Raw genomic sequence first — 20,598 nt, forward strand, 5'->3', positions numbered from 1 at the left:
GGAAGATGCATTTAAACCGTGGCCAAACCATGCCATCGTCTTTCCAATGTCTAGCCCTAGAAACTGTACTCTATTTGCAACAAAAATCAACCCTACCCTGAATACAACCCCTTAGGACCAGGGAGTACCCTGGAGCTGAAGTTAACACGAGGTATAGAGAGGATAAGAACTGCTCTAGACAGATGAAGTCACATAAACTGCCTGTGTTGGGGGTTGGGGATTTAGCTCAGTGGTAGAGTGCTTGCCTAGCAAGCGCAAGGCCCTGGGTTCGGTCCCCAGCTCCGAAAAAAAGAAAAAAAAATGCCTGTGTTGGGTAGCCTTGGTTGACAAATTGACTGGATTGAAGGTTGTATTGGTGGTGGGTAGAGTACACTGTTAGGGGTGTCTGTGTGAGCCTTTTGTGTGATGATACACACAAGGGCTTTGACATAGTGAGTGAACTGACCCCTTGTTAGATTCCTGCTATAATGGTACTAATGGGTGGTGGTAAAATGCAGGAAGTAGAACCTCATGGGCAGAAGGTAGAGACTGCCCTGCTTTGTTCATGCCCCCACCCCGTTCAATGCAATGTGGGAAGGACAGTGCCTGCCACGGTGATCTGCCTAAGTGCACAGGGTCAAGAAACCATGGAGGGAGTCCTCTGAAATCAGGAGTCAAAATGTACCTCCACTCCCTTAAATTCTTCCTGTCTTGTATTTTGTCACACTGAAGAAAATGGGGTACCTAAGACACTTCCCATGAGCAATTAATCGAAGCTGATAGGTGGTGTACCGTATGTTGGGATTCATGTTCAGTGTTTCTTTTCCAAGAGCAGAATGATGTACATCCTCTTTGGCACACATTCTGGGTCTTTATTAATAAGTGTTGGTCGACTCTCAAAAGACAGACCTCACAGGTCATGCTTGTGATACTATTTTTGAAGGTCTCCCAGGGGATGCTTCCAGAGCTCTCAGCAGTGTGCTCTACCTTTAGTGAAAATGGACTGTAACTCCTCACCCTTGTCTGAACAAGAACTCCATTTCCTCATTGCTGAAATGGGAGCAATAATGAGTGAGTTTCATCTCAAAGCACATCCTGTGGTCTTGTCTTCCACTCTTGGGTACTTTTCCATGACTCACCTTCGTCCCTCGCCTGCTTGCCCTGGACATTAGGAGACTTAATTAAAGTGTGCAGGAGCGTGTTAAGCTCTTCAGGGAAACCCCTGAAATTATTATTGTAAATAACTTTTTTGATGCTCGGTAAGCTCTTAAAGGCAATGAAACTAGCTATATAGAAAGCTGGGGTAATAATATAGTTTTATGAAAATACATTCACTCGGGCAGTGCTATGTTAATGAGTGGGTTTTGAGTTTAGAGTTGAATTACTTAGAACCCTGAGTTCAGAGTCGAATTACTGGGAACTTTGTCGCCATTCTAAGTGACTTCTCTTCTGCCAACACTAAGTAACACGTTTCAGAGATCGCTTAAGTAGCCAAGTAATGCTGGTTTGAGTCAGCTTTTAAGACTTAACATTTTGTTCTTTTTATGATAATCATCCAACACTTTGCCGTGTTACCGGGAAAAGAAGAGGGTGTCCATCCACACTGGTGTTTACCCTGAAATGTTGACCCTGAGGTACCAGACAAATCCTTCAGTGTCTCTTCCTAACATGTCACTCCTGCTTTCCTCTCTGCAGCACTCAGTCCATGCCCTGCACTGCCTTTTTGATTGCCATTCCAATACGGCGCTCATCCTTGGGCTATGCCTGTGGGTCATTGGTTTTTTTATCATGAACAAGGCATACTGTCTGTGTGTGCAGCCTTCCAGGCTGCTTGCAAACCCCAATATGCCTGTTTATACTCATGCCAAGTTCCTTCTCCTGCTCCTGGGAGCCTTCCTGGTGCCCCTCCTGTTGGTGATTGTTACTCAGACACACCCAACAGGGAATCTGCCTCAAACCTCCTTCCTAATGTCAGGGTACTGCATCATTTCCCGGATGTCTTGTTACTATGAGCAACCAGTTAACTTCACATTGGTGTTCGCCATGTGCTAGCACTGTGCTGTAGGTTCTGTGGCTTCCTAATGGTAAGATGATCACTTTCACCTTCATTTTCCTTAATATCATCCATCGGACGTGGGAGATCCTCAGCAAACATCTGCTCCACGGAGTTGAAGTGTATTCAGGTAGAAACTGTTAGTGTCTGGAAATCCTGACATTCCCATGTTGCCTTCCTAGATGCTCTGGACTTAGATGTCAAGGTATCTGCTATAAATTACAGCAAAATTTCCTACTGTCTTAAGGCCAGCACTGACTGGTGATAAGTCTGCAAAGACAACATAATACTAAAGAGAGCATGTGCCTAAAATAAATGCCATTGAAATAGAAGACAAAGAGAGGAAATAGAAGACCCAATATCAGCTCTTTGCTTATTTAGTGATTATTAGTTGTCAATCACAGTTATAACTCAGCAGAGGCATCTACAGATCTGAGAGCGGGAATGGACTTCTAGCAGTTATCAAAGTAAGGCTAGTTTCAACTCTTTCTCTGTCTGTCTGTCGTCTCTGTCTCTGTCTCTGTCTCTGTCTCTGTCTCTGTCTCTGTCTCTGTCTCTCTCTCCCCCTCACATCAAACATGCCATGACATTTGTCTCACAGTTGTCTAGTTAGAAAGCAGACAAGCTCCCAGATCAAGAGGACAAGGGCTAGAAGAAGGCTGGCAGGGTCTCTAAGGATCCCCACTGTGTCTTTTAGATGTTTTTCTCTATAACTATGCTGTTTTTTTTCCTTTTACACCAAACTGGCTCAGCTTGACTACCTAAAACTATGTAGCTGGCACCAATTCTTTATTAAACTCTAAATTAGCTAAACAGAGTAGCGAATCTCAAGCCTTTTCAATCTCGTCTTCAAATTAAAGGATGTGGGAAGATTTTGGAGGGAGTATCTTTTAATGCACAGCTGTACAGTTGAATCTGTGATCCGTGGAAGACTTTGGGAATTAAACTGGCTTTAAAAGATCCTAGTGTGCATGCTCTAGGTTCAACATATTGAAAAAACATCAATCTAGGGGCTTTTGAGAGATGGCTTAGTTAGTACAGTGCTCGCTGTGGAAACACGAGGTCCCAAGTTCAAACCCTAACACCCACATAAAACATCCACAGACTTGTACTCCCAGTGCTGGGAAGGTGGAGACAGACAGGTCCCCAGGACTTACTGACCAGCCAGTCTGGTCTAATCAATAAGTCTCAGGTTCAGTGAGGGACCCTGTCTCAGATGCTGAGGTAAAAATGACGGAGGAAGAGCAACCTGTAAACATCCCCAGCACTACCTGAATGCACACACCAAATGTAAGCCTAAACATCAAGGTCCCATTTCTCTCTTTGTAAAATAATCACTGTGGCCAGACACCACCACTGAGCCTTTCCTTAGTTCTTGCGCTTTTCTGGCTTACAGTTGGCTTCCACTAACTTTAGTTGGGAATCGAGATGAAGTCACTTACTGTTATTTTTAAGTGTACAAAAGTCATGTATCCCTATTTAGTATTGTGTGGGGCATAGAAGAATGAGCTAGAAAGTTCTGTGCACTGTCTTCCAAGAACTCAGAGTGTGAAGATACAGGCAAATTGAAGAAACAAACAGGGTTTTAAAATCTGTCACCCAGAAACTGATAGAAAACATTTTCCATTCCTTTAAATAATTTTCAGCATGATTTAAGGAAGTGGTGGAATTCTCAAAAAAAAAAAAAAAAAAGAAAGAAAGAAAAGAAAAGAATCTGTTACCTGAGAATTCTCTATTGTCAGAATCATATTCAATAATCATTCCAGGAAAAGCATAATCTTTTGTTAACAGTTTTTAACATAGGAATTTTTGTTTCGTTAGTGCTTTTGCCTTGTCTTATTTGGTTTTTGAGATAGAGTCTTGGGTAGAGGTAGAGATCACGTTGCTCTGGCTGGCCTCAAACTCTTGCCTCGCCAGCCCAAGTGTTAGCATTTTAAGAACAAGCCACCACAACCAGCTTAAAATACACTTTTCTGATCTTAAGTAAGTCTATTTATAATTCTCTTGGTTTTGCTTTACTAAAAATGCCTTTCTTCATTATGTTTTCTTTATGTAAGTCATTTATAGACTACAGCTCAGTTATAACAAAAGCATATACATAAAAATTGTTCCCATGAGCCAGGCAATGGAGAGAGCTGAGAGCAGGTAAGATAAGAGACTTATTTACAGAGGTCAAAGTCCAACAGAGAAATGAAACAGGAGTACGTTGCAAAGGTGCTACCCTGTACCTAAAATTAGCACATACTCAGATTGTTTGAACAATGTGAAGTAATATCAAGAAGGGTATTATTATTATTATTATTATTATTATTATTATTATTATTATTATTAAAAATGATGCCCGAACCCTGTCCTAAAAGGTTAGGCAGGATAGCCAGGACAGGGCCAAGGATATGGGCACACTGAGTTTACAAACTGATTCAAAAGGGAAAGACACCCATTCAAAACCTTAAGCCAGGTGAGGATGTGTGGGGTCTAGAGAAGAGCAGGCAGTTTAGGGAGTTTAGGGCTGGCAAGCAGAGCATAGGTATGGGGTGTAGAAGAGGGGGATCTCGGAACACTGTCAGACCCTAGGGTAAGATTTAGCTGTGGGCCTGGAGAGATGGATCAGTGCTTAAGACCACTTCCTGCTCTTTCACAGAACCAGAGTTCAATCCCCAGCACCCGTATTAGACATAACTCCTCCAACTCCAGGGGATAGAGTGCCCTCTTCTGGCCTCTGCAAGCAATCGTACTCATACAACGTACAACACACACACACACACACACACACACAAACACAAACACACACACACACACACACAAACACGTGAAAGGGGGAGAGGAGGGGAGGGAGAGAGAGGGAGGGCAGGGAGGTAAGCCTATTTTACTAATTTAAAAAATACATGTTTAAACCTAGGAAGACTTGGGCAGAGAACAGTTTGTGTCTGCATTCCAGGTGCCTGGTGAGATGGGTTGGAAAGGAGGGAAAAAGCCATCTTAAGCTCTTACCTTACTCAGTGTGTGATATAACATCATGCTGCTGCTGCTGCTGCTGCTGCTGCTGCTGCTGCTGCTGCTGCTGCTGCTGCTGGTGATGCTGATGCTGCTGGTGATGCTGATGCTGATACTGTTGATGTTGCTGATGGTGGTGGTGATGATGCTGATGCTGATGGTGGTGGTGATGCTCATGGTGGTGGTGATGGTGGTGGTGGTGGTGATGCTGATGATGTTGCTGATGGTGGTGGTGGTGATGATGCTGATGATGTTGCTGATGGTGCTGGTGATGATGCTGATGATGAGGATGATGGTGGTGATGATGGTGATGGTGATGCTGCTGCTGCTGATGGTGGTGGTGGTGATGCTGCTGCTGCTGATGGTGGTGGTGGTGATGCTGCTGCTGCTGATGGTGGTGGTGGTGATGATGCTGATGATGTTGCTGATGGTGGTGGTGGTGATGATGCTAATGCTGATGATGAGGATGATGGTGGTGATGATGGTGATGGTGGTGGTGGTGATGATGCTGATGATGTTGCTGATGGTGGTGGTGGTGATGATGCTAATGCTGATGATGAGGATGATGGTGGTGATGATGGTGATGGTGGTGGTGGTGATGGTGGTGATGATGGTGATGGTGGTTGTGGTGGTGGTGATGGTGGTGATGATGGTGATGGTGGTTGTGGTGGTGGTGATGGTGGTGATGATGGTGATGGTGGTTGTGGTGGTGGTGATGGTGGTGATGATGGTGGTGGTGGTGGCGGCGGCCAGGATATTAATGGCAAGATTAGAGGGAAATATGAGTTAAAAACAGTTATGCATTTGTAGATGCAGTGTCGGAGGGAATGTAGACATGTGAACTGGTTCAAGACTGACTGTCATGTCCCATGTAATTGAGCAAGTACTGCATTGGTCACGGGTGATCATACAGTGAGGCCTCTACTGCATTCCCCAGAGGCAAACCTCCTGTGGTTCACCATGAGGAGCTTTCCTGTGAACTAGTGTTCATCATGTCTACCGACATTCTTCAACATATGCCCTGATTCGGCTTGCCAACCCTTAACTTAACCCCTTCTTAACTTTCTTTGGTTTCCATTTCCTCCTGTCACCTCAAGCCAGAAACATTAGCAGCTGTTGGAGGAGGAGAAATGGACTCATGGGCACTTGGCACAGGGAAGGAACTCAGCGAAGAGGGCACAGGAAATGAATAAGCTCTGCCTGGTCTCTCAGCCTCTGAGTGAGGGCAGGACTTCCCTCTTGCGTTCTGTCACAGCTCCCACTCTGTCTAGTGCAGCACATAATAGCTGCTGAGTAAATCTGTTCACAACTGTGACGGCTGTTTTTCGATTTATCATTTTTTTCCTGCTCTTTGTTTGTTTGGGGGTTCTGTTTTCTTTTGTCTTTTTTTTTCCCTGATCTACCAATCCCCATCTTTAGAAAGGGCTTCTCTCTGTGGTCCCCTTGTCACACACTTTGTCTTTACTGGAAATTCCTCTTACTTGATTTCTGTTTGTCGTTTACACTTGCTCTTTCTAACAACTTTCTTTACAGATGTCTCCCTGAGAACTCCCATTGTACTCTCAGCCATGCACAGGAGTGTACTCAAGAACTCAAGTAGAATCCAGGTTCTTGGCTGAGTTGATTGTGATATAAGAAAAAAAAACACAATGGTGATTAAAATATATCTTCAGAAAAGTGATGTGGTCTGTATTAGAGAGGGAGAATTTGATTAAGCTGTGTGAGTAACAAGTTAAAACTATTTTTTACAATCAATAAAAAGATTTTTTTATTATTTGTCCAAACGAGAGAGAGAGAGAGAGAGAGAGAGAGAGAGAGAGAGAGAGAGAGAGAGAGAGAGAGAGAGAGAGAGAAATTACTCAAGGCAATGGCTCTTTTCCAAATTGGTGGTCAGGCTTCCACCCTGAGTCCCGGATTTTCATGTCAAGGTGACTCCAAGGTCAGGCCACTGAGTACTCAATGAAACCATTTGATCAGACTGAAGTACAGACCTTGGAAAGGTAGAGATTTGATTTGAAATATTACATAAGAGACGACACCAAACGGGAGTGAAGAATGGCTTGAGATAATTAACCTCTGTCTGCTTTTGTGCTTAGGTTGGAAGATTCAAACAGATTTTCTACCTGTGATTTTAGTATAGATGTTGACCTTTTTTCCATTTTATTTCCTTTTATTGGTTATAAAATATAAAAGCTAAACATAAAAAAAGCTAGGAAAAATATTGTTGCCATGAGAAAAATATGAACTATCTTTGTGTATTCTACCAGCCTACAATAAATATAATATTTCAATATGTCTACTTTTAAGCTCTCATGCAAATGTATGGGCCGTGCATACATGCATCATACTTAGTATAGTTGGATATTCTCTTTAATATATTACAATACGAACGTCTTTCTAAGTCGTTCAATATTCTTTGAAAATGTGGGCTTGGAGATGGCTCTGAGGTGAAAGTGCTGGCTGTAGAAACATGAGAATCAGAGTCCAGGTCCCCAAAATCTGTGAAAATGCTGAGTGGGCATGGCAGGCCACCTTTAACTTCAGAAAAGAGAGATGGAATGACATAGCGAGGGAGACTGGCCTTATCAGTGAGCTCTGGGTTTGATTGAGAGACCTTGTGTTAGCAAATAAGGTAACAGAGTAATGAAGAATGACTCCTGACATTAACCTTGAGCCCCAAAATGTTCACATACATACATCACATGCATGTGTCCTCACACACTTGTGTGCATACACACACACACAGACTATGGAAAGATATTCTTTGAATATTTTTTCGCTGGGTGTGTGTGTGTGTGTGTGTGTGTGTGTGTGTGTGTGTGTGTGGACGTGTGCGCTCATGTATGCATGTTTCACCATTCTCTTGTAATGAATATTTATTTATTTAAGTGTGAGTGTGTTTGAATATGTGTATAATGTACATGCAATGCCTGGGGACGCCAGGAGACAGCTAGAAGTTACAAGCAGTTGTGAGTCTCCATACACTGGTACTGGAACCTGACACAGGGTCTTCTCCAAGAGCCTTAAGTGCTCTTAACCACTGTGCCATCTCTCCAGCCCTGTCCTATTCAAGATAATGACACCAATGAAATCTTTGTATATCAATAGTTTTTACATGTACTTAACCTTAGGTTTAAAACTGATTCCTGTCATCAAAGTAACGTGTTTCAGATGATGGGTAATATTGCCCAAGTGTTTTTCCTTCAAGCCAAGGAAACCTTGACTTCTGTAGTATTGCTATAGAAAAGGAACAGACCACGTCTAGCTTCCTGGTGGTGGTGGTGACTTTTATAAATTCCTCAGTGAAATGGGAGATTCTGTATAACTGTCATCCAGGGGAAGTTTTGTCTGAAGGAACTTAACGTTTCTCTGACGCCTGAAATAAGATTTCTATCTGTGAAAAACACCCACAGCCATTTGATATTGTGGTAGCAGGGGTGAGTTAGGGTCTTTAGATGATAGGCTTGTAAAGACCTATCTTGTGTTAAGCAGTGCATGTTATTTATTTTCTATGTGTCCATGCACCATGACACTCAAGTGGACGCCTGAGGACAGCTTTCAGATATCTGCTATTTCTTCTACCTCATGAGCCCCAGGCCATAAGTGCTCTTACTCCCTGAGCCTTCTCACTGATCCCAATCACCGTTCTCTAGAAACGTCCACAGCAGACTGAAATCTCATGGCCTTTGCTCTTACCATGTTTTGAGGTCTTCTCTGGTGATATGAACCCCAAATCAATGCCTTACTCATCTGTCAATGAGGCCTTTGTACAGCTGTTAATATGGGGGATGTCACATTATGTCGTGCTCCCGTTGGAAGTTGTTTTTAATATAATGTGTCTATTTAAAACCGTAGCAAATGCTGTTATACATCCATACTACTAAAAATGGTCTGTCCAGTCAGTGCAATCCCTTTCAAAATATCCATGACTTCCCTCGTGGAGCTTTAAAAAAGGCATTTCTTTAAAAAAAAAAAGACCAATAACCAAAACAACCCTGAGGAAAAAGAACAAAGTAGGAGGCCTTACAGGAGGCTTCATACAGTACAAACTATCATAATTACAGTAGCATGCATGACAGCAGACACATAGGCCGGCGTGGTGGGCCAGAGAGCCCGGAAAGAAACCCACATGTCCATAGCCCACTGACCTTCAATATGGCCACTAAGAATGTGCACTGGGCAAAGGACAGCCTTCAGTAAATGGTGCTCTAAAAACCAGACCCAAATATAGAGGAGTCAAAAGGCAAGTCAAAATGTAAGACGGGAAATTGTTGTAGGAAAATACAGAGGCAATTCTTCAGGACATTGAAACAGGAGAGCGTTATTTTTTTTAAGATATGTTCTAAAAGCCCAGAACAAAAGCAAAACTTCACAAGTAAGATGACATCGGGCTAAAAGGCTTTTATCACAGCAAAAGAAACGATCAGTGTAAAGAAGAGGAAACTGTGAAAGTGAGAGAAAGGATTTTCAAACTCTGATGGCAGTTGGAACCCAAAATGTGTAAGGGACTGAATGTTTTTTGAAATATCTGAGTGAAAGTGATAGCTTTCAACAGGTGTTTCTCAAAACATGATGTGCAGATAGATGATTGCTAACAGATTTGTGAAAATTTTTCTTCATGTGACTGATCATCAGGGAAACGTAAAGGAGTTGCAATAAAATACTAGCTCTCTCTAATTAGAATACGTCTTATAAAAAAGACAAAACAGTGACTGACGGGGATGGGAAGGAAAGGGGACTCTCGTTTATGGCTGGGGGGGGGGGCTGTGGAAATTAGTCACCATGATGGAAAACACAAGAACGAACCCAAGACTAGAAATTAGCATTCGTCAAGAGAAGTCAAGATGTCGGAGATAGGTCAGCAGCCCCATGTTTGTGAAAGCACTATTTGCAATAAACAAGAAATAGAAACAACTCAAGTGATTGATGGGTGAAGAAAAGTCATAAATACACAATTGTGTGGGCATAGAGTGAAACTCAGATACCCAAACCCAGAGGAATCAGTGATATATCCAAAGGCTGAAAGGAGCCAAATCCATCTTTCGTGGTAGCAGGGATGGAATCATTACATTAAAGCCAAAGCAAAGATACATGCCACAAGGTCTCATGCATCTGTGGGATATAAAACACGTGACCTCATGGAAGTTGAGCTTAGAAGGGTGGTCACTAGAAGCTGGAGAGGCTAAAGGGGAGCAGAGGGACAGGAAAAACAGGTCACTGAGGTCTAGACTGCAGTGAGAAAGGAGACAGAAAGTGTCATGTGCCTTTGCACCGTAGGGTGATTAAGACAGCAGTGGTCTGCTGTATGTTTCACAAAGCTTGACTAATGGTATCTTGACGGCTTTGCCACACAGAGACGGTAAAACATTTAACCTGATTTGAATAGTATTCAATGTGTACGTATCAGAATCTCATGTCACTGCGCCAGTCTGTATACTGTACTTGTTTGCTGCTGTCTCTAAAAAGTTATTTAATGTTTATGAATGTTTTGCCTGCATGAATGTATGGGTAGCACATGTATGTCTGATGTCCAAGGAGGTCAGAAGAGAATACTAGATCCGCTGGCGCTAGAGTGACAGTCAATCATGAACCATCATCTGGGTACTAAGAACTACCTCATGTTCTCTGCAAATGTAAAACTGTTCCTAACTGCTGAGATGCCTTTCTGGTCGCCCATTTCTTAAATGTGTTGGTGACAATATTTAACAATTGACACAACACAAGCAAACTTTACAAAGCTAGCCCTTTTCTTCAATGAGCTTAAGTTAAGAAATCAATATCATGTGTATTTATCAGAAAAATCACCTCAACCCTCTATTAATCCAACACTCAAATAATCTTGATTATAACTAGGTCAAATTTATAATTATAACTTAATTAGATGGCATTTTTGGTCTTCAAATTGAAATCTTTTTCAAGCCCTTTATTGATTTGTTTTATATTCTGTGACTTATTTTTTGTTGTGTAGCCCAGGCTGGCCTCAGCATAGTTTGATTAAAGTTCTTTTTTTCTAAATGATGTATTCAGCATTGCTCTTCACATGGTGCTTATCTCTTGCAGAAAAAACATACTACTGTCTCTATCCTCTTGGTGTTCAAGTACAAAGTAACACAAACTTTGTGTCTTATCTGATAGGAATGGAGTCTCACGTGAGAATTCATAGCTCTAGAAGCCTAGAGTCTAAGACACACTCCTTGTAGATTTTTATTTTCTTTGTAGATCATAAAAGGCCTATCGTCTTGCCATGTCTTTTCATGGTAACAGAGACAAAGAGCCTGAGATTTCTTGATAAAGGAACTGGTCATGTTCCAGAGGGCCTGGCTTTCAGGACCATATTACTTCTTCAACATTCTCCATATGGTAATATCACCACTAGTGATGAGGACTCCAGTATATCAGTTTGGTCTGGAGTTCAAATGATTCGAGGTTCAGTCCATAGCAGTACCTTAAGGCAAAGACTTCAAACAAAAGCCATTTTATAAACTCTCACAACTCTCTGGGCTTAGCACACTGCTGAGTCTCATGGAGCCCGCCTTGCAGTCAACTGGGATCTTTGTGGAGCGAAAGCATCCATGGCGGTCATGCAACTGTCTGGTACCTCCCCGGGGCTAGTTCACAGGGACAGAATATCTGACTGCCTCCTCCTTCCATGGCCTCTCAGGACCTCTCCACATGCAAACATAAACAGACTAAAACACAAAGGAAATGGTTGTTTCAGAAGATTTTGGTCTCAGACTGCCATCCAGTCAGTCCCTAAGTTCCCCCATATTGTTTTGGTCACAGTGAGTCACAGTCCAGTCAAGTTCAGAGTGTCTGGGGACTGCATCGGTGTGGGTGGGGCTGTCAGGAGGTATGCTCACTGAAGGCCATCTGTGGGAACCAACACTGTAGTAGACACATTCATTTTTAAAAGGCGTTTCTAGTTGCACTTCCCTGTGGCTAATGAGGACCTCCCACAGCTTTGATCACTTTGGTGGGCATTTCCAAAAAAAAACTTAATGAGCCCTGATGTCAATCGCAATAGTCAATCTACTTCTAACAATCCTGGGTCTCAAGTGCAGGAATTCATTTATAAGCAAATTAGAGCCTTGGTTTGATTCATAAACTTCGACCCCCTATTGTTAGTTTTTAAAAAAAATAAGTTCAGGTCCATTTGGCTGCAGATACTAAGCAAATATTTGGGCAATAATTCAAAGTCCGTACTAATTCCAAACATTTAGATAGCGCTTTATAACTTAAGTAGTGCTTTGGGGTATTCTCTGGCTAGGCTGTTCCTTTTGATTTTGTGCGGTGGTAGTTCAGAAGAATGAGATTTTAAGTGAGGAAACGAACGCGTCAGAAGCTTTTAAGTTTTCCTCAAGCGCACAGAGGAGAAACGTGAAAGCCAGAACCCATTCTCCTGGAGTTGTCTTAAGTGTTGAAGGGCCTAAAGCTGAAGTTCATCCTCTTAAACCGTGTGTGTGTGTGTGTGTGTGTGTGTGTGTGTGTGTGTGTGTGTGTTACTCCTGTGTGCTTGTGTGCACACAGGCATGCACACAGCAACTATACCAGAGCCTTATGGCCTTCCATTTGCTAAGCAAGCATTCTCCTGCTGAACAAAAGCTCCCAATCCCAGTACGAAGCAGAATCTGCAACAGGAGTGAGGTAACTGGCCTGTCTGGTGACTGATGTGTGTTTTGCTTTTAGGACGATTGTTAGTACTGAAATCAAAACATTTCCTCAAGTATTCTTCCAGCCTCCAGGGTGGAGCCTTCTTCTAAAGGAAAAAGGTTGTAAAATGAGACTGCCAGACAGTGTTTTGACAGACCTTTACATTCCCCAGACTCTAGGATATCATTGGTGTAAGTCATATTTCATGTTGACTTAAGATGCCGTTTTCTTCCCTTCTTTCTCTCCTTTTCCATCCCCTCCCCTCCCCCCCATTCATCTTGCCTTCTTCATAAGAGTACCTTTTCAGTTTTCTCACTGAACAGTGGGCTAACAAGGCAGTTACCACAGTCTCACAATGTTGACCAGGTGGCCCATTTTGTTGGCCCTGGAGTCGGTTAAAACCCAAGCCACATCCTCCGCCTTACGCCTTTATATAGGTTCCCCCTTTTGCAATATGTCCACATTGTCTGTCAACTTTTCAAGTCTAAAGATAATAAAAAGATGAGCTTGTGAGTGGAATCATTCCCCTCCAGTCACCACAGATGAGCTGTTCATGTGTTCTGTGGGCCACTTTCTTTTGTTTATCTCACTTTGAGGAGTTTGCTGGGTTCCATTTATAGTCTTGGGTTTGATAGCGCTTCTTTCTGACTCTTCCTCCCTCCCCACTTTCTCCCCCACCTCCTGCCCAGGACATGATACCCAGGTCTCATGAAGACACAGTGCCTCATACCTGTATTTCAGGGTCTTGAGAGTCTGAGGCAAGAGGATTGCCACGAGTTCAAGCTAGTGGAGGCTACAGGGCGAGACCTGGTCTCGTAAAACAAAAACAAATTTTCCACAAGGTTAGAAGTCTTGTTATGTATTTGTTAGGTATCCTGTTGCGCTGGCAAAGAAGGTGACAGAAGCAATCTGAAGACTAAGGATTTATTGGGGTTAGGGTGCTACCATCCATCAAGGCAGAAGTGCCTACACGAGTCACATTGCACCCACAGTAGGAGAAGCAGAGAGAAATGAGTGCTGGTCTTCAGCTAGTTCATCCCCGAGCTCTGTCAACCACTGAGCTACCTCTAGCTCTTTTGATTGTTAGTCTAAGACAAAGCCAGCACTATCTAAGCTGGTCTTGAACTCACACTCTAGCAGAGACAGGGCTTGAACTTACGACCCTCCCTCTTGCCTCAGCCTCTTTGCCATGCTCTGCTAGAGCTGTCCTTGCTGAAGCATAAGTACCTGGAATAGAGGAAAGGGAGATGGTGTGGGGAAGATGGACCCTTGGGGTCACCCTTGTCCAGCAGCTGGATCCATGCTGTTGGAGAGAAGGTGTGTCACGGCTTTGAACCTGTACGTGATGGAAATATTCAAACAGGCTTTAGAAAAATATTGCATAGTTGTTAAAATATTTTTATCACAAATCAAATGTCAGCTTTAAGTGCAGTGTTTATAGAGTACCGCTGGACTGTGATGTAACACATAAAAAATAGAAATGTTGATATATTTGGGCCATTTATTTGCAGAGCATTTTTTTAGTACCAGTGAGTCCAGTTAGAAAGTCCCATCTGGTCTCCTGCGTTTTTGCCATCTCAACTGGTGTCATTTCAGACCAATGCGCCATCTGATTTTTTTCCCACACTAGAGCAAAACCCTCCAGGTCTCTGCAGGGACATGGCCTTGGCTCCATCTCTTTTCCCTCATCAGTAAAGGTTTATTCATAGAGGAAAGTGAGTGAAATTCAGCAGAGGGTTTCATAAAAGGCAATAGACCTTTCACTGTTGTGGGAGAAGTCAGGATAGGGAATTTTAAATCATTTCAGTAAAACGAAAAGAAGTCAGCTTTCCAATTTGACCGTTATATCTAAGTTGAAGCACTAACAGCTTCAGTCAGCTCTGAGGCTAGCACACTGGTGTCAGACACAGGGCAAAGTATGATTGTCTGTAGTGTGCAGAGGATGTGCTTAGGAGTTCCCAAGTGCACAGACGGGGTATCCAGACTTCTCCATGTCCTCTCTCCTCTGAAATTCCTGTGAAGGCAACTGTGTCTATTACATTTCTCACCAATGTGGCAAAATATGACAAAAGCCACCAGGAAGGGGAAGCCTTTGTTTTGACACGTTTCAGAGAATTCAAACCACATTGTCCACAGCATTACTAATTTGACTCCAAGGTAATGCTAAACTCCACAGCAGAGGAAAAATGTGCTGTTCATCTTATTGTGGTCTGGAAAAAGAGAGAGAGAGTTGTGGGAAGGGGCCAGGCTATGCTATGGCCTCTAAGACCATGTAGCCAGTAACCTGTTTCGTCCGTGTTGGCCCCGCCCATACCAACTCCCTCAAATACCATCATTTATGGATCCTTCTGGGACTAATCTGTTCACTGGGCCAGAGTCATTATGCTCAAATTATCTCTGGAAATTTCCTCACAGACACACCCAGGTGTGTGATTTACCAATATCCTAGGTGCTTCAAAGTCCAATTAAGTTGATAAATTAACCATCAGAGTAACTGGAAAGAATATTCAACTTAAGTAGACAGAACACTCTTAATCATAATGGCCAGACCAAAATAACTCTCAAAACTCAAGTAAAATCAAAGGGACAACTAGACTTTTCCTCCTCACCAGATCATCAGTCATCACACAAAATTGTTTTATAAGTCTTATAAAAGATAATATACACATATGTTTGTAAGTAATCAAATCCCGTTTCTTGTCTCCAGTTTTCAGCTGTGTAGTATAACAGTGTTGTTTCATTCTCTTTTTGTTTTCATTTTTTATTCAGTGTTCTCTTTTTATTCTAAGTCCAGCAAGAGTAGAGGAGATGGCAGACACAGTGGCTTATATCTGTATTTCAGACTCTTGGGAGTCTGTGGCAGGAGGATCTCCAGGAGTTCAAGCTAGCATAGGCTACAGAGTGAGAACTGGTCTCACAGAACAAAAGCAAATTTTTTAAAAGGTTAGAAGTGTTATGTGTTTGTTACTTGTCCTGTTGCTCTTGCAAAGACTGTGACAGAAGCCATCTGAGGAGTAAGGATTTATTGGGGTTAGGGTGATACTGTCCATCAAAGGAGAAGTACCCTCACGGGTCACATTGCACCCACAGTAGAGAGGCAGAGAAAACCCGAGTACCAGTGTTCAAATAGATTTTTTTCTTATTTATTCCATGTGTTATCCCAGCCCGTGGGATGTTCCTGCCCACTTTTGGGTTTGTCTATCTAGGTGATCCTTCAGTCACATGCCCAGAAGCTTGACCCTTCCATGATTCCAGATCTCCGAGTTGAAGATTAACTACAACCGGCTGGTAGTTCTAGCTGGGCTGCTGTAATAGTTACAGAGTATCCTTTCACCGGATGCAGACTTTACAGTTGATATGAACAACGCTTTTGTCAAATGTGTCCATAGCTCCTGCTATCCTTGTCCAATACGGGTTCAATAATGAATTTTCTACAGGGAGCTCTGGAAAATGCTGGAAGCCTGTTCCTCACCCTCTGCACAGACTGGAACTGCCACTCACATCCTTTGTCATTGCGGCCTCTACATGCGGTCCTTATCATGAAGGACACAAGAACCTTCTGCCTAGGTATAGAAAGTGACTTCCAGCAGAACACAGTCAGAAAAGGACTCCCTGTCCACACAGAAACCACAAATTCCAGATCTCTGTCTTCAAAGATACATTCTTTCTTAAAGGGGTACTGGCTGCTTTTTGTTCCTTAATCTTTTCTTATCCTCTGAGTGTGTGTTACATTGTATGTGATCACAGAAGAGCCAGCCAGCCTTGTCTGAGAGCATCAGACCAGTGTCCTGGGAGGGATGACATTTCATAAATACTTTTTTTTTTTACAAAGACTCTGCTTGTAACATACCATGTTGCTCTTTCAAATACACATCAATTAAGTGCGTAGTTTGTTACTTTTCGAGTAGACATGATAGTGTGTTTTACAAATTTATCCTAATTTCTGCCCCCCATCTGTGCCTCTCCAGAACCCATCTGTAATGAATGCTGAAGGGAGGAAACAGAAAATTAACCCACCAAAAGGATTTAATCCATGATTAATTGTGGTCTCATCTACAAAGGAGTAATTACATACTGGTTATTTTGAGTAGAAAAGATTAAAGCTTTGAACAGTAAGTTCCAGTTTATAGCCCTGCCACCTCCAATGGACTTCCTCTCTTCTGAATACTGAGATCATCAATTAAGACTGTGTGGGAACTGGCAGTTGTATGGTGATTATCTGAGCAGGTCCCATTTTGTTCCTCCTGGCCGCTGTGTGTTCAACCTAATATTGTGAGCACGGCTTGCACAAGAGCACTCTCAAACAAAGCTCAAAAGCCTCATTGTTCACAACCCTGATGTTCTCTGTGAAAAGTATGAGTCACTTATGACTGTCAGTAAACTACCCCAGACGTCCAAGTTCAACATCATTGAAGTGGCTGGAGAAAAATTGACCTATAATTTGTTAACCTTTTCCCCTGACTTCTAATTTTGTTTTCCAAGTCTGTATTGTAATACATACACACACACACCTCTCTCTCTCTCTCTCTCTCTCTCTCTCTCTCTCTCTCTCTCTCTCTCTCTCTCTCTGTGTGTGTGTGTGTGTGTGTGTGTGTGTGTGTGTGTGTGTGTATTGTCTCAGTCAGGGTTTCTATTCCTGCACAAACATCATGGCCAAGAAGCAAGTTGGGGAGGAAAGGGTTTATTCAGCTCACACTTCCACATTGCTGTTCATCACCAAAGGAAGTCAGGACTGGAACTCAAGCAGGTCAGGAAGCAGGAGCTGATGCAGAGACCATGGAGGGATGTTGCTTACTGGCTTGCTACCCCCTGCTTGCTCAGCTTGCTTTCTTATAGAACCCAAGACCACCAACCCAGGGGCAGCACTACCCACAATGAGCTGGGTCCTTCCCCTTTGATCACTAATTGAGAAAATGCCTTACAGCTGGGTCTCCTGAAGGCATTTCCACAACTGAGGCTCCTTTTCTGTGATAACTCCAGCTTGTGTCAAATTGACACACAAAACTAGCCAGTGTGTATGTATGTATGTATGTATGTATGTATGTATGTCTGTCTATCTATCTATCTATCTAACTATATGCTACATGTTTGTGTTAAATTTTCTATATATATATATGATATATGTGATAGGTAAATATGTTTACACACATGCATGCACATATTGCTGTCCAAAACGAATTCTTTTTAAGTTTTTTGTTATTGAAAATAATTTTTCATACAATATATTCTGATTACAGTTTCCCCTCCCCAAACTGCTCCTAGTTCATCCCTCTCCCCTATCCAGATCCACAGCCTTCCTTCTGTAGAAAGAAGAGATCTAGTCAAAGTACAAAATAGTTCTGCTCTTTATTGACCATAGACTGTATGTCACTTTTGTCATTATTTTTATGTGTGGTGTTCAATTGCATTTGTCTTACTTTCTACCCAGTTTGATTCCTAAGTAATGCATATTCTCTAATTTACTTACAAGAAACAAGATGCTCAGCTAATCATAGAAAGGGGCTAGAAGATACTTCAGTTGTTTAAGTGTTTTCCTCATAGACATGAGAGCCTGAATTCAGTGTCTAGAATCCACATACAATGAATGGCCAGGTATGTTAGTAGACACTAGGAGTCCCATAATCAGGGCCAGTCAGAGGTATGTTCCTGCAGCTTGCTAGCTAGCCTTCTCTGTGAGCTCCAGTCCGGGGGAAGACTGTCTCAAACGAACATGGCGAACATTTTCAGAGAACTGATACCCATGGTTGACCTCCAGACGCACAGGCTCAAAACTATGCTATCCCCACACAGACAGGGAAGGCTTGCAAAGATATTGGGGAGATAATTTTAGAATGTCTGTTGTAGGAACACTTTGAAAATTTTGAGAGCTACTCTGTTCTTCCAGTCTCATGGTCACGTCTGTGTGGTCCTCTGAGTGGAGCTTCATTTCTGGCATTGCACTATGGGTGTCAGCTATGGTGTGTCTATTCACCCGGTCTACTATCCTCTTCTGGGATGCACACTGACCACCAAAGTGCTGGAATTGGAGTTCTTGTTGTCACCAAAAGTAACCTGGACATATACTTAATCTTTGTGTCTGAAAGGAAACTATCTAAGAGATAAAGACAGTTTTGCTCCTTCTAGAGAGGGAAGCTTATTTCTGGTCCTGCTCACTTGTGTTGCTGTGATAAAAATACCCTGACAACAAAGCAACTTAGAGGAGGAGAGGTTCAGTTTAACTCCCGTTCCAGGTGACAGTCCATCACTGTAGAGGAGTCGGAGAGATAGGAGCTGAGACGGCTGGTCACATCACACCCGCAGTCATAGGCAAAGAAAATCAAGCTCATAAACATTTGCTTGCTTGCTTATGCTCATCTCGGTTTCTCCACTCTGACAAAGTTCAGGATCCCCTGCCTAGGGAATGAGTGTCGCCACCCACAGTGGGCTGGGCCATCTCAGGCCAGTTCATGTAATTCAGATAATTCCCTATAGACAGAGTAACTCAGTGAAGACACTCCCTCACCGAGACTCCTTTTCCAAGTGATTCTAGGTTACGTCATGTTGACATTCAGCTTTTAACCATCACAGATCACATCGTGGTCGCTTTCATTGTAACAATGAGATTTTCCTTTTATGTGTTGAAGGGTCACTTTCTGGGTGTGCTATGCCATAAACCTTTGAAAGTGAAAGGGTTTCTTTCTTCTTATTTTTGGCATTAATAAACCTAGTTATGCTTTTCTTCTTCCCTTGGTTATTTTGTGGCTATCCTCTATGAAGCCAGGCAGGTTCGAGATCTTATGTTATGCTTTGGACATATAGCAGGCCGGCAGCAGAAGGTCATTTACCTCAGTAGCAAATGGGTAACGCCATGAGTTTATTTCATTTAGATGCAAAGGGATTAAATGATATTAATGAAAGACTGATCTTAATGGAAGTTATTGATGATGAAGGGGGACGGGGCTTAAATGATTTTTGTTCAAGTATCCGAAAAAGCATAGCTAAAACTGAGACGAAAATAAATGAAATATAAATGTGAACTGGATTGAAGAAATATTTCCAATAAATAAGGCTGGAGTTGATTCATCACAGGAGACCTGCTAGAAGTGACTGGGGACATCTTATTCATGTGTCTCACTTGGAGCAGATGACAAATGAGGTCATATCTCTAGGTTCATTGATCCTCTCGACTGGCACATCCACAACCTCCCGCCCTCTACAGACAGGCTACACATTTGTGTTAAATTTTCTAATTCCATGCTTCTTTTTTCCTCTTTAGAGCAAATCCCTGAGACACTATCAGGAATGTCTTCCTTAAGTGGAAAAGTACAAACAGTTCTGGGCCCCGTAGAACCCAGCCAACTGGGACGCACCCTGACCCATGAGCATCTGACGATGGCCTTTGACAGTTTTTATTGCCCACCTCCTCCATGCCAGGAAGCTGCCTCCAGGGAACCTATCATGATGAAAAATTTATTTTGGATTCAGAAAAATCCTTACTCCCATCAAGAGAATCTTCAGTTGAATCAGGAGGTAGAAGCCGTAAGAGAAGAACTGTTGTATTTCAAGGCTAAGGGCGGAGGAGCCGTGGTGGAGAACACGACCACTGGACTCAGCAGGGATGTGCGTACGCTGAAGTGGCTGGCAGAGCAGACTGGAGTCCACATCATAGCTGGTGCTGGGTTTTACGTAGACGCAACTCACTCTGCAGCAACCAGAGCCATGTCGGTGGAGCAGGTAAAAAGCACTACTTGGTGTGTTGTTTGTATATAAATTCAGGACACCATGAATCCGATTGGTTCAGAAGTAGCTGGATATGTGAGAAAAAAAATAGCTAGCTCACAATGACATCAGCTGACTGGAAGCCAGATTGGTCAGACTCTCCATGTCTATCCAGTGTTGGGGAAGGAGCTCGAGACACACTCGTCATTGGCAATTCCGATGTG

At 42.7% G+C, this 20,598-nt stretch overlaps 1 protein-coding gene across 4 annotated transcripts in view; it reads left to right on the forward strand.

The window, feature by feature from the left end:
* The window catches only part of Pter (phosphotriesterase related), a 61,245-nt gene that overhangs the window by 17,552 nt on the left and 23,095 nt on the right, over positions 1–20,598 (forward strand). For 3 of the 4 annotated variants that reach the window (XM_006254291.5, XM_039096043.2, NM_022224.2), the window contains exon 2: positions 19,932–20,389. In XM_006254291.5, the coding sequence (XP_006254353.1) occupies positions 19,958–20,389 (432 nt within the window). In that variant the 5' untranslated portion in view covers positions 19,932–19,957. Of the gene's footprint in view, positions 1–16,113; positions 16,244–19,931; positions 20,390–20,598 lie in introns of all 4 variants that reach the window. The other variant, XM_006254290.5, reaches the window with a different exon arrangement.

This window comes from Rattus norvegicus, chromosome 17, assembly GCF_036323735.1.
Source record: "Rattus norvegicus strain BN/NHsdMcwi chromosome 17, GRCr8, whole genome shotgun sequence".
In the NCBI taxonomy this organism is placed as follows: domain Eukaryota; kingdom Metazoa; phylum Chordata; class Mammalia; order Rodentia; family Muridae; genus Rattus; species Rattus norvegicus.